The sequence below is a fragment of the Eleginops maclovinus genome, chromosome 4, assembly GCF_036324505.1.
Source record: "Eleginops maclovinus isolate JMC-PN-2008 ecotype Puerto Natales chromosome 4, JC_Emac_rtc_rv5, whole genome shotgun sequence".
Classification (NCBI taxonomy): domain Eukaryota; kingdom Metazoa; phylum Chordata; class Actinopteri; order Perciformes; family Eleginopidae; genus Eleginops; species Eleginops maclovinus.
In genome coordinates this window covers 24,931,277-24,945,879 of record NC_086352.1, presented here as the reverse complement: position 1 = coordinate 24,945,879, position 14,603 = coordinate 24,931,277, and the positions used below count along the sequence as shown (strand labels likewise).

Genomic DNA, 14,603 nt, shown 5'->3' with positions numbered 1-14,603 from the left:
TGTCAGCGTGGTGCCATACTGTCACAGAATTCTATTATCAGTTGGTGTTGGGGGGGGGGGGGGGCGAAGAAAGTTTAAGGCGACAGGTTCAAACAGAAAAAATAATAATAATAAAAAATAGTTCCATGAATTAATAAGAATTACAATATACTATTACTGTAGGCCAACGTCAATATGTGTTAAATAAAATAAAACTACCATTGGCTGACTGGGTCCCATAGAAACGGTGATGCAGCCGCGGAGGGGCCGGGTCTTCCTGCAGCAGCTGAGGCGGATCTGCAGCCTGATTACGGCTCACAGCAGACTCCAGCATAATTGATGACCTAATTGAAAAGCAGGAGGAGGAGGTGGATGATAGAGAGACAGAGAGAGAGAGAGACGCGCTCCAATGAGAAAAGTTTACTTGTTCTTCCTCCGCACAATCCCACAGCTGAGGGCATTGATGTGAGCGCAGAGGCTTTCTGTTTTTTACGCACACTTCTTTCCCACTATCTTTCACCCTCACACACGGAGCACCAAACCACCTTCTCACCTTTAGTTTAGCGCGTGTCTGTATTTCTTTTCTTCCCTTTTCCTCCCTTTTATGAATGATTCTCTCTCGCAATACTTCTAAGATATCCTCGGATACCTCGCCGTCCTCGTCTGCACAACTTCACCTCGGCACATCTTCTCTCCCTAAATTCAAAAGCCACCAGGACTTTCACTGCAGCTTCAGCCGCACTTGGGGGAAATATCACTCGACGAGGAAAGACTTGATACTGTGTGCAGCAGCAGCCGCTGAAGCCTCCGCCGACATGAGTCTCAAGGCTGACGCAGAGCCCAACAACAATGTTTCAATCGAAGAGGAGGTGAGTTTACACAAAGTTTAATATCTCCGCTGCTCCGGACTTTGACCCTCGTGTTCTTGTTGAATGACAACCGAATAAAAATGTATTTTTGCAACTTTTGATAGTTGAGTGTTGGCTGAAATTACTTTGGTTTATCGTGGCTTTCGCTCTTCTGAGTCAGTTTAGAAGGAAGTTAGGAAGGGGCTATTTATAGGGGCGAAACCACTTCCAGTGGAAGTAAGCGCATTGTTTAATAGTATCTGTTTATAACTGATAGACATTTTTATTCCAACATACTTATTCATTAAACTTTTTGTGACGCATCATATATTTTTTTTCACTGGTTATTTCACCAGGTACTTAATGATTAGCCAATAACTAACATGAATCAATTGAGCTCTTAAACCTGTATTTTTATTTGTCGTATTCAATACCAAATTTTCACTTAATGTTTCTTTGTGTCGAAAAAGGTAGAGGATTTATGTTGCCTTAAAACGTGGGTCAATAATAAGGCCTATATGTATTTTATTTTGAGAACACGCTGTAAATGGGTGAAAGCAGTCCGTCTGCATTAAAAAAACAGAAAGAAATCTATGGTCTCTCCCAATTTTCCTTCCGAATGCTGTAATTTTTTTTTCTTATCTTTTCCTGAGCATCAGGTTTGTTGAAGGGGGCGTTTTGTTTTGCAAAGAAGATAATCACACAATGCTGCCGTTTTCAATATCTTTGAGAAGAGGTCATCATGAAACTGTAACCTAAAACAAATGTCACAACTGACATCCTTTGGTAGGTCTAACTTAATACAAAGGCCTTTATTTTTATTTTTTATCTGAATAATAATTTTGAGAACTAATTACTTTAACTAAAATACTAGTAGTTCCTCTGCCACTCGAAGTCTGTGTGGCCATCTATATTTCCTCTTTAATGACTCCTTATGGAGACGCACTGAGGGGAGTGCAGGGCCTTTTGTTGGTCCTCCTTTGTTCCCATTATCTTACAACAAAGCCACATGTGGCCTCTTGACTGTTATTAGCCTAATGTCCTTTTGTATTTTGTCTCCTTGTTATTAGGCGCAAAGATTAAACAAACCGGCCAGAAAAATGTATTTAGTACCCTAAAATGTGTATTTAGATGCGTGGTAAATCAAGATGAAGAATGTTTTTTCAGTCATCAGTTGTCAGCCTTTTATATTCTTAAATAAACCACCTAGTAACTGATGCACTTCAGATTTTGTGAACAATACAGTATGTTTCAGGTTCATACACTCCCAGTCAACAAGAAGCTGATAGATGAGTTAAAACATCTTCATTGAGTTTGTGTCCCGCTGAGCCGGCCTTCAGTCGCTGTGTGTGCTGAGCTGTAGAGGGCTGAGAATTGCTGCTGTGCGGCACCTGAAAAATGCTGGAGGGCGGGGGCCGCAGGTCAGAGGAAGGAAATGGTGTCACGCTGTGCACTGTTGTCCAGTGCTGTTCGTCTGGCAGCCCCATTGTAGTGGGGGCCTCCCCACCGGCTGGGAACTAATGGGCCCCGCACAACACTGTTTATTTCTCCGGCCACTCCGCACTGTACACTACATTGGTTCTCAATGTCTGTTTAGTGCTGGTCCTGGCTTTCCTAACAGGATGAAGACCAATTTAAGTTCCCCCTTCAGCTCGTAACATGCTTGAAGTTCACAAGATTGATTTAAAGAGAATAGATAAGATCTGTTGGAGACGTACTTTAAATCCTCTTGAACAGGGAGATAAAGGAGTGGTTCCCAATCCGAGGGTCAGGATCCAGCCAAGGGGTCGCTTGATACATCTTAGGGTTGTGAGATGGTTAAAAGAATAGTGAAAGGAAGGGCTATGAAGCTGCTCGTCGCACATCTTCTGAGGGAATTTCCTTCTTTGGTGAGGCTCAAACTTGGAGCATATCTATGAATCAGACAGGGATTGCCTCCACACTGCTCTCAGCTTGAAGAAGGCTGAGCCGGTTACTAGTAGCTATCAGTGCTAACACCACAAACAAAAACTCTGACAGAGCTAACAGTTGTTGAACTTTCCTGTCACTGTCCCAGACCGTAGTTGACCTGGAAGGGAACAGGAGGCCGTTGCGTTTATGCCAAAACTCCGCAGGTCCGAAAGAGGTATAAACTTTGTGCCGTGAAGAGCAGCGGCCATTAGCTAGACAGTTGGGCACATAAGGTGACACGCACAACATACAAGCCTATAGTATGCCAAGCTAAACAAGCAGTTTTAGTTGGATTATTGAGCAAGGCAAGTTTATACAGTTTTAAGTTTTAAACATAAAATAAATGTTGCATTTTTTTCCTCTCATGTTCAGGCAAAGCAAAAATAAACTCATTGTTCTCACATTTATATTTTTCAAAAACGACTTCCTGTAAATAATATTTTTTATCATTTCATCAGGTCCTATGTATCCCAAATTGATAAACAAAATAATAATTATGCTGCAAACAAAACGTACGTCTAAGGATGTCCATCTTTTGAATGCTGTAACCTTGTTAAAAAAAGTCAGGCATAAAACATGTTTGGTTTTTCCTTTTCCCACAAATCATACCATAAACTGCACATTCACATCCCTATGTGTTGTGTGTACATATATATGTATGCATGTGTGTATATATATCTATGTATGTTGCAGCTCACAGTTTATAGTCCAACATGCTGGTCTTTCTATAGAATAAGGACACAATAAAAATACACAGATATTAAGATGTTTTGCTTCCCGCTGACAAACGCACATTTTTCTTTGTTCTTTTTGCAGGTACGAACACTGTTTGTCAGTGGCCTTCCAGTGGACATTAAACCACGGGAGCTTTACCTTCTCTTCAGACCCTTTAAGGTAAGTAACATGAGTTTTTTTCCTGGTTGTGTCGGGACTTTTCACCCTTAAAAGTAAAGCAAGGCTGACTTATTTGAAGGCCTGGAAAATATTTTGGAATGTTTGTTATTTTTAAAGGATTATCGGCACACAGAAGGAAGAGTTTAAACATTTGTTAGTATTATGGAGGCAACCGTAATTTCATTGTGCAGGATATTCTCATAAGACCACTTTTCATGATGAAATTGTATTACTGCCTGTTGCTCACAATGTAAAAAGTTCATCAGAGCTCCTTTTGAAATCAAACAATCCCCTCTGTTAATGGACGTCCAGATATTTGCATATATGGAAATGAGGCCACATAATTGTTTGTCCATTGCTCTGTTTTTGACTGGACTCCAGTTCCATAAACTCCCCTCCCACCCGTGTCCTAACTAACCAAATTGGAAGTGGTATCCCTTGCACATGGATGATCTTGTGGAATGTGTAAATGAGTAGCCCTCGCGATTGGCCAACAAACCCTCTCCATGACCCAGCTTGCCCACCATGTAGGGAAACTTTATTTATTTCCCCACGTAACAATCAGACATTGTGAAACCACTGAAATGTTTTGTTTACACAAGTTGTTGTAACACTCATTTACTTTTTGTCCTTTGCTTCTGTACATGGCTAACAGTGTGCAAATAGGGATACAGATTATACAAATTAAAACACTTCAGTTTATTTTAGAGAACCTTTTCAATATTGACTGTATTCTACCTCTTGTTTTTGTATGAATAACTGAAGCTAAATCTGGTTTGGATTGTTTCTAAAGATTTATGACAGCCAGGGAAAGTTGTTTATTTTCCATGGCTGTAAATCAGGATCAGGAGAGATCCCATTTATCAATACTTTGCTTAGGCAACATTCCCCTTTTATTTCTCAGGAATTTGTTCCTGTTTTAACCAAAACTTGTGCTGTTTTTAACCTAGTTTAAAACCAGTGGAGTTTTTTTTTTTTAGAAGTGGTGTCTAATCTATGGCCAAACTCCTGCATAAGAGAGATCCTTCACTCATTTGTGCTTGCCCTTTTTCTTTTCTTTAAACTAAAAATGTTTTTTTCTTTTTAGTTTTAAGGATATTAAAATTCTATCTGCAGTGAAATAAACTAGTGTTGGATTTGTTTGAAATGTACATGTTTCGCTCCATTTTACCACATCAAATGTAAGTACAACACCATCACAAAAAGGACCCGTGATGGCCTTCTATTGAGCTCAAACTGAAGGTGCACACAAGCAGGTTCCTCTTGATGTAGCGAGAAGTGTTCATGCCTGACTTCCTGCATGTGACTCCAGGGTGGATAATTGGCTATCTTTCTTCCCCGCAGGGTTATGAAGGGTCACTGATTAAGTTAACATCAAAACAGGTGAGAGGCCTTCCATCAGTGGAAGGAATTGCTTTAATGCTGTACTAAAATACAAAACAAATGTCCAGTGACGCTCTTTAACATTAACATTGCCTTAGGACTTTGAAAATAAGGATACATATTTTGCTGATTTGTTTGATCCTTGATATGTTTTCTATAATAGATAGATAGATATAGTGACATTTGGCAAATGCAGGTTCTTGCATGTTGAGATGCTCCTCCAATGTTGTCAGCTGTCACAGTGTGTTTCTTCCCTTTTTGCCTTCCAGCCTGTCGGGTTTGTTACCTTTGACAGTCGTACTGGAGCTGAAGCTGCAAAAAATGCTCTAAATGTAAGCATAGCTCTGTTTTTATCCAATTCCTCTCTGGGTCTGTTGTATTTTACCCCTTTTATTTACATAAAATATATTTTGTTGAGTTTTTTTCTAACTTTTGCTTGATTCTAGACCAAAACATTGGGAGCTTCAAAAACTCTTCTTTCCCTTTAAAAAAAAAAAAAAAAAAAAAAAAGTGTCAAAGTCAACCCATTTTGTCTTTTTATAATTCAATGGCAGGGCCATTTTTGGAAAGAGGCCAGAATCCCGTAGATTTACGGTAGTTTACTTTGACCTACATCCCTTCGTAGACTGGTATAGCTTTCCTCATTTTGCATATCACTGCTTTACTGTAATACTTGTTCCATAGCCACATGTGTAGTGTTATTTGGACACATCTTCAGTAGTGTAACTTCTTATTTTGTCACTCAGTAGCCCACGTATCTGGCAGTATCTAACACTTCTCTCTCATAGACTAGCCTTTCTTATGAGCATCACCAGCATCTTAGACACACCAGCAGTCTCGCACACACACAGACACATACACCAAAAAAAACTACTCACCTGCATGTGGGCACAACGCTTAGGGCACAAGAACACAAGCAGGGTTCAACCACCTAAAAGTATTTGCTCTCAAAAGTCTCCACATCGGCCCTTTTCCTCCTCTCCCTCTCCTCCTGGCTCCTCTTCAGACACATGGGCTCTTGATTTCGTCAGGAGGAAAAAGAGATGCAATCATGTTGAAATACTTCAGGAGGGTATCCTTCTCCCTTCCCTGTTTTTCCTCCTGTTTTATGACAAAAATGTTATTGAACGGTTTAAGTTCAGAGAAAGCCAATTATTTTTACCATGCCACCAGAGGATAGAACAATGTTAAGTTCAAGGGAAGCTTGAAGGATAAATCCCAAGTATTGAAACACGGCTTTAGGAAAGGAAGCCATGTGAGACTACAGAGTTTCAGTCCCTCAAACCGCCCTTACGATACTATGTCCCCCTCCTCCGTCTCTCCCCCAGGGTATCCGTTTTGACCCCGAAAGTCCCCAGACCCTGCGCTTAGAGTTTGCTAAAGCCAACACGAAGATGGCAAAGAGTAAGCTGATGGCCACACCGAACCCCACAAATATCCACCCTGCTCTAGGAGCACACTTCATTGCACGGGACCCATGTAAGTTGTACGGCTGCACCACTCTAGGCTCTCTCATCCACTCTCACCTTGGCAATGCCAGTATACTCAATTACCCTTTTTTTAAATCTGTCTCAGAATATTGTGGTATTAAAGACAAATGGGCAGAAGTTAAAACAGTATCTTACTAATTAAGGACTAACTCACCACCACATGCATGTGTCATCTCGGCTCTTAAGATGCCCGCTTTGCTTCTGTAACTCTGGACAAAACTTTCTCACGGGGACACTTACCTAAAACAATGGTTTGATTTTGGTAGTATTGGACAGGTTCATTAAAGTCTCAAGTTGCATTCAGACCAGATTTCCATTTTGCGTCCATTGCTTGTATTTTGGTATACAGGTATGGAATGAAAATGTAAGGGAGAGCCTCCATAGCGGAGCAGTAACAACATGGCCCATTACTGCAGGATCCTTTGTTAAACGCTTAATTACATTGTGCAAAGGGGGATTGGCAGGTCTCTTAACTAGACTCAAATTGATCTTGGCGTGCTCCACATAGAAACAATTTGGATGCAAAATCTGGTCTGAGTGCACATCTTCAGGGTTGTAAGTAAGTTTTTATCTTGGTAACAGTTCAAGTTATTACTACAAAATGTGTCGGTAATAAAACTAAAGGCCACATTCTGACAAAGTAAACAAACCCCCTTTTGTAGCACATTTTGATGACCCATTTTTTTTTTTCCTGTTTATATTTTAGCATCTGTTTTTATTGCTCACATGATGCAAGCTTGTATGTTCAAGAGTAGGTCAGTCAGCTTTTGTTTGCTCCTGCCCTGTACTTCCCCAGATGATCTGACAGGAGCAGCACTGATCCCAGCATCTCCAGATGCCTGGACTCCTTACCCCCTGTACACCACGGAGCTGACCCCAGGCCTCCCTCATGCAGCCTTTACTTATCCAGCGGCCGCTGCTGCTGCTGCAGCCCTCCACGCCCAGGTGAGGGACCAACCGGTGTGTGTTTCTCTTCTTCCTTCCTCTAGTAGACATTCAGGTCTCACAATACATCTCTGGTAAAACTGGGTTCAACCCAAATCCTTGAGCTTAAACTGAGACGTCAAAAGATGCACCTGTGCAAGTTTAAACTTGACAGCATGTTGCACTGTTAAAGGCAGATCTTCAGAGTCTTGAAACAATACCCGTTATCCTGAGGTATTACAGCAACTGGACTTGTCCTGCTGAATCCAACCTGGATAGCAAGTCTTCAGATCACTCTTTGCTGCAAAACATGTGCCCAGTCTGTCACAAAACATGGAGCTGTTACAACCCTGAGTTATATAGTAATAAAACGATTTGTCATTTAGAAATGGAAAACGTCTTGACTGCTGTCATGGTATCAGTTAAGTGACTTGTATATTCTTTGATATAGTATAACCTTAAAATACCACACACTTGATTTAAATACCTCTTTGTGTTTAGTCGTATGGTAGTCATAATGGAGCTCTGTCATCACTGTCCATCCGTGTGCTGCAGGATACAACGGATGCTCACTTGTAAAATACCAATGTTTTGGTCTACACTACAGTGTGGTCCAATAAAGTGGGATTGTTTAAGAGTAAACATTTTACCTTAAAGGAAAATTTAATACCAAATAAGACCCGATTTGCACATGTTAAGTCAATTTAAAACATTTTTGATTGGATCTGGTTTGCAAAACTCATTTTAAACATTGTATTTAAGGGTCATAATGTCTACTGAAAGTTGGAATATACAACATAGGTGTACGAAGTGTTTACTTTCCAAAATAATCGCAGTCTAAATGCAACATTGCAGCAAACTACAAAGCAGTGGGCAGGGCTTTTGGTAACAATAGCAATGGAAAATATTTCCCTTGTTGGGTCATTTAAAGTTCATTGTGATCTAACTTCCTGCAGCAATGTAAGAGCACAGGGGAGTGCAACACTGCAAAGTAGGCAGCTATTACATGGACAATTTTGTCGGGCGTAAGAGGCGGAGGAATGCGAGGTATTTGCTTGGAGAAATTGTCGGACCTGATGGCCTTTTCTGGAGGTGCCAACTTACTGTCCACGTTTCTGTTGGAACGCAAGCTGACTGTGTAGCCACACAAAGGGGGAAAAGCCCTTTTAATTGCAATCTGATGAAGGATCCCTAAAAAGCCCTCCGGTCTCTTTCCACTGACTCTTGGCTTGGATAGTTTGACTGTATGACACAGCAGTGTAAGAGTGTTTAGTAAATCTTAGTTTAGGAAATCTATTGCCTCCGTCTTTTTTGGTTTCAGTTTGTATAAATGTGAGGCCTCATTCGGCCACATGTTTAGTCACAGGTATGGAAAGGTACCAGCTCTTACCCTGTGGAAATGTTTAACAAATGGAGAGGTTGACGTTCCACATTTCCATGCTTGTTAATTACTCAAGGACTATTGTCCTCAATGAGCGGCGACATGACCCACATTCCCATGGCTTCACTGACCAGGGCTTAATGGGACAGTCTTTCTAAACCTGCTGTTCAAAAGTAAAATAAGTGTGTTTCGTCTGCAGAATTGTAACACTGAAGCTTGGTTTGGTCTGCTGTACATAAATGTTTGTGTTTTTTTTCTCAGATGCGCTGGTACCCTACTCCCTCTGAGACTTCCCAGCCTGGATGGAAGTCCCGGCAGTTTTGTTAGATATTTAGTGAGTAACCTTTGAGACAACAGCATTTTGAGTTTTTCAACCTTCACCCACCATCTTCTAACTGCTAACCTGATGTCGTGCAAACTGAAACCTGCATAATGTCTGAAACACAATGTTTGACTGAAAACTACTGGATGAGTAAACATAAATTAAAATGACTAACTTTGTATTTTGGTGCTCAGCCCCTAAAGATATAAAATGTGCAATGAATACATTTAAAATTTCCAGTGATGGCTCTTATCAAACTTTACCCAAACAGGAGTAAATTGTGCCTTTTTTTAAATTATGGAATATTATCAGTTATCCACATTTGAATACTTACAGCAGCAGAAAAAGTGGGATTGATGCAGAATATACTACAGTGTTCATTTTAGTTTTGGACAAAAGTTGAGCTTTGTCAGGGGAATAAAATTCTGCTTTAGATAAATTATTGATCCCCACGATGCTTTTTCTTTCAGGCTGATATTCCATAATTTTGTAATGCAGCTTTTTTTTTTACCTCTTTTCAAAGGCTGTTTGACTCACACTGTTTCACTTCGTGTACATTCATTACCATAAAGCTTAGGTCCGCTTAGATTTGGAATACATTCCTCATTTACGATCTTGTAGCCATGAAATACTTAATAGCACACTAAACATTTTAATGGCATTAGTACAGTTTCAATCTGCTGCTGGAAATTCCTGACAACAACACTATATACTCCTGAATAATATGATTAATTACATTTAAAAAAATGTAAATGACAGATTTATTGATCTTAAACTAAATCTTGTTTTCTGTTTCCTTCAGGCCTCTGGAAACCACACCTTTGTCCAGCTGAAGTGAGGTTTACCAAGCTCTTCATTAATTTAATCAGGTTTATTTAATGGACAAGTGTGCATTACTATAAACAAACAGTATTTATATCTCCTCCCGATTGTCTCTGGGGGGAGTTTGAGTTGAAACCATCTTGCTGTCGACAATCTGAGCTTATCCTTGGCAACTATTGCGGTACCATCTTAGCACTTCAAAAAAAAAGCTCATGCAAAGCCTAGTCAAACTCTATGGATCATAATTGCTGAGGAAAATTAACTAATTGAAGTAATCGTTGTTGAGCTAGTCTTTCCACGGGTTACCGCTGCTCGTGGGAGGCTTAAAGCATTAAGAGTCATTGCATGTTAGTCTTTTTGGCATGAATTTAGAACGCAGAGTTCTGTGTAGCCTAATTTTCTTAGTGTTTGTGTTGCGTCTTTACCTTTTGGCCTAGACAGCGAAATGTTTTGTTTTCCTGTAGAACCTTGGTCTTACCTCTGTGAAAGCTAGGCTGTTGTGTAAATGGCTTGCATCGCATGGACCTTGTGAATGCTTCCCTACATTCTGACAACCCCAATCCTCATATCAATGTATGTCATTATTTGAGCAAAGTAAAGTACAGATGTTTCTGTACTTTTTTGCGTAATGTATATTTATGCATTTTTGTGCAACTAAAATAATGAACCTGTATAAGTTGGATGTTTAGTCGTCTCTTGTGTTTTTGGTGTTACTTTTTGATCTTATAATCCTGTTGACGTAGTTTTAAAGGAAAAAAAAGTGCAATTTGTTTAAAGGGGAAATGGGAATCTGTCAAAAATGGAAGTATTCTGAACGTGGCTTGGGCCATTCTGCTAAAAAGAGATTGCTGTAAAACGATCTTTTTAGAATGTGAAACTGGACTACAAACGTAAAGGGTTGATTTTTCTTGGGGGCCATTTTGAAATGGAGAGCAAGAATAGTGATGAAGGAATTTAGTTTGTGGTTTAAAAAAAAAAACATGTTTGTCTTTGTATCTGCTGTGCATAAGATGTCAAAAATATTCCCATCTTATGAATAATAAAAGAAGTGAATGCATTTCTCTCTGGACATCTGTCATTCATCACTGTGGCGAGTCAGCAGCCAATTTAATTTAACTAACACTGACACTGTACGCTAACTCCAAGAAATGAATTCTGTGCACATCAGATGTTGACATCAATAATTCATGCCAACTTTTCATTTGTAATGCACCATTGCATTAGTGTCGCTTTGCATCATGCTGACCTCCACACTCTGCCCTCATAAGCTGGTAAGGCGCTCTGCTCAACCAACCATGACTGCTCCTCGAGGGACTCTTAAGTGACTGTCCCCGGTACGACCAGCTGCCTAATCATAGTGGTGACAGTGCTGATGGTTAACTGTAAACATTTGTCCATATTGTGCCAATTAAGTTACGGTATAAACAGGACATAATACATGACGGCTGCACTGAGTTGAAAGACATACTGTGAGTATAGACTGAAACGTTGGCATTGTATAAGCGTTAATATAATTTAGATGCATTCGATTTCAGATTGACTCACCATTTAATCAAGATTAAAGAACATTGAAAATTTTTTTTAATTTCCTTATCAATTTAATAATGATTTTGACAAGAACCTAAACTGTCAAACATCTGCCATCAACTTGCATGTGATTATTTGCTGTGTTTGTGTTATAAGTGTGACTATATATATTTGCATTTTTAATTGTTGGTCAGACAAAAGTTTAGAGATCTTTCTCTGAGAAAATGGTCTTTTGCTCGATTAAACGTTTCCTGAACTAAATCAGAAATCTGTAAAAAAATGTTTAAAAATGAACAGGAACTCTGAGGCATTAATGGAGATGAATTTATAAATGAATTGTAGGCTGTTAAATCCCAAACTAACAGATGATTCAGGAGACGCAAACAATTCTCTCAAGAATCAGCCATTTGCCCTTTTGTAGAAAAAACAGGTCAGTAAACTTTCACACAGAATATTTGGATTGACATTAAATCAATACAGAGTGCAAAGATGGTGATGTGAGGAAACCTTTCCTTTTCCTCTGTGGATTCCTCTGCAAACACAAGCTGTATGTTAGAATCAGAAATTAAGGTATACTATTATTTGAGTATATTTACATTTCTTTGTTTTGTGATGTCTCTCCAACTGGACTGGCCCAATATCAATGTAGTCTAGATCCTTATTTTACATCTTCTAAATAAGGCGTTACCGGTAAACCAACAAATTAAGGTACAACATAAGTGTTGTTTTATGGATGCCATTTAATTTATCCTGTCATTTATGAAAGGAATTATTTAAATGGCTAAATCTTTCTTAGAAACAAGAGGCCCTTATCTAAGAGGAGGGTCCATAAAATGTAATAACCTTTTAAGCATTCATTTTGTAGAGCGAAAATTCAGTCATTTGGTGCCCTTGCTGTAGGTTTACTAGAACATGTTTTGGAGAGGATCTTCTTTACATATCAATGTACATAACCTTTTGTGTAAACCATACATTTGGAATCACTCACAAGTGTGCTTTGTGTCATTGTAAAATTAATAAATCCAAAACTCTATCTGTACCACAACAGGTTTTCTTATTAGTTATGGCATTTTGTGTTTGAATACGGTTGAAAGAAAGAAGGAAGAGAAACAGTTTGACCAGCCATAAAACCGCAACAAGCTCTATCAAAGAGACCTAGAGATTTACGGCGGGACTTTATTGCCCTCTTCTGGCCCAGAGTCCACATGACCACCATGAAGCAGCTGCAAAGAGCAACCTGGCACAACCTGGACTGAGTGCTAGGGAGTGGAGGAAGAATTAGGACCCTTTACTTTACACAAATACCACACTGTTAAACACTCTGGTACAACTTAAATTCATGGCATTGATGGAGTTGCACTCGAGGGATGTTTGTAAGTAAATTGCAGCTGAAAAATGTAAAGTAACTAAAGCTGCAAGAATCAATGAACAGTTCCTGCTACATCTGTGCGCATCGGGGGAGTTGGTAGGACACTGGGAGATACTGCAGTGACCACTGGGGACCGGCCGCATTGGGAGCATTACTTTTGGCATGTGTGTGTTGTGTGCTGGAAAAGACATGATGTTAATATTGCACCACTTCCTCTGTCCGTTGTGTGGTGCTATAGAACCACAAGCTTAACAAACATCATGTCGCTCTCTTTATAGGATTTATAGGCACCATGGGTAAGGGAGTAGGATTTGTACAGAGGTGCAAGAAGTACTCAGATTGTGTACTTAAGTAAAAATAGTATGCAGTACTTCTAACAGAGAGCAGGATTACTCTGTTAGAAGTACTGCATTCAAAATCAAAGCTTTAAAACATAATCTTCGACTAATTAAAACATTTAATACAGACAATTTATACAGACAGGGTACAACAAAACTAAATTAGTTACAAACATATTTCATTTACACTCTTAATTGAGGACCTGACGGTGGATTTCCTACTCTCCACCCACTCCAGTCAGTACCTGGGTGTTCATCTGAACAATACACTTGACTGGTCTGATCACTTTACTGCTCTGTACAAGAAGGGACTGAGCAGACTTTATCTGCTGGGGAGACTGAGGTATTTTGGGATGCAGGGGGCACTTCATCTGACCTTCTTTGACTCAGTGATGGCATCGGCCATCTTTTATGGTGTGGTCTCCTGGGGTTGTAGCATCTCGGCTGCTGACAGGAAACGAGTGAACACACTGATAAGGAAGGCCAGCTCTGTCCTGGGATTCATCTGGAAACTGTGGAGGTGGTGGCAGACAGGAGAATGGCAGCAAAGCTGTCCTCTCTGCTGGACAATTTATCCGACCCCCTCCAGGACACCCTGTGTGCACTGTGCAGCTCCTTCAGTGACAGGCTGCTGCACCCGCGGTGTCTAACGGACTTAACAACCATCATGGGCCCTGGTAGCAAAGAATTACAAAAAACAAACCACTTACGTGCAATTTATGTAATTCCTCATACATACTCCTTTAAACCATTTTAACAGTTAAGACATTCAATGGGAACCTGGTTAACAGAAGTGGCAATAACAGAGTGATATAGACTTTTAGTCATTTGTTTTGTAGATTTTCCTGCAGGTGTGTCTTAAGCCTCATCTCGCTTAGCACTTTGGGCAGAGGGTTTTAGAGGCTCTGTGGCAGGGGGGGAACGTGATGACCACCCATAGTAGCACTTCTTCATTATACTGTTAGATGACATATACACAAGTTTCAATTCAACATTCAAAGCTTTCTTGTCATAATGCACAACAGCGTTGTTTAAGCGATGAAAACCCTAAACCTAACCCTATATCTATGCTTTTTCAATAATGCAACATACAATATTCTCAAGACATAACAAGATAAATGAAAACACTTCACAGAGCTCAGGAGTTTAACAGCCTTATTGCTTGTGTGATAAACTTAAGCTGTATATACTAAATAAAGACATCTTTAATAGAGTGTTGCTGTCAGAAAACATACCTGAGCACCAACACTCCACCACGTCTGGGCTTTGACTTACTAGCCTTCACCATCCTCTTGCTCACAGTCTTTACTCTCCTGCTGAGCTCAGGCTGTTCCTGCACAAAAGTGGAGTGATTGATGAAACACTAACTCGACAAA

General features: G+C 39.9%; 1 protein-coding gene across 2 annotated transcripts; it reads left to right on the top strand.

Moving 5' to 3' along the window:
* The first annotated feature begins 348 nt into the window (after positions 1 to 348).
* LOC134862963 (RNA-binding protein, mRNA-processing factor 2a) lies at positions 349 to 11,050 on the top strand. 2 transcript variants are annotated; one of them, XM_063881122.1, is made up of 8 exons: positions 349 to 848; positions 3,594 to 3,671; positions 5,016 to 5,054; positions 5,324 to 5,386; positions 6,383 to 6,533; positions 7,341 to 7,504; positions 9,111 to 9,183; positions 9,974 to 11,050. In XM_063881122.1, exons 1-7 carry the CDS (start codon positions 588 to 590, stop codon positions 9,174 to 9,176), a joined length of 822 nt encoding a protein of 273 aa, XP_063737192.1. In that variant the 5' UTR covers positions 349 to 587; the 3' UTR covers positions 9,177 to 9,183; positions 9,974 to 11,050. The 2 variants fall into 2 exon arrangements, with proteins under 2 accessions (XP_063737192.1, XP_063737193.1); XM_063881123.1 differs by having other exon boundaries at positions 352 to 848; positions 7,341 to 7,489.
* The last annotated feature ends 3,553 nt before the right edge of the window (positions 11,051 to 14,603 follow it).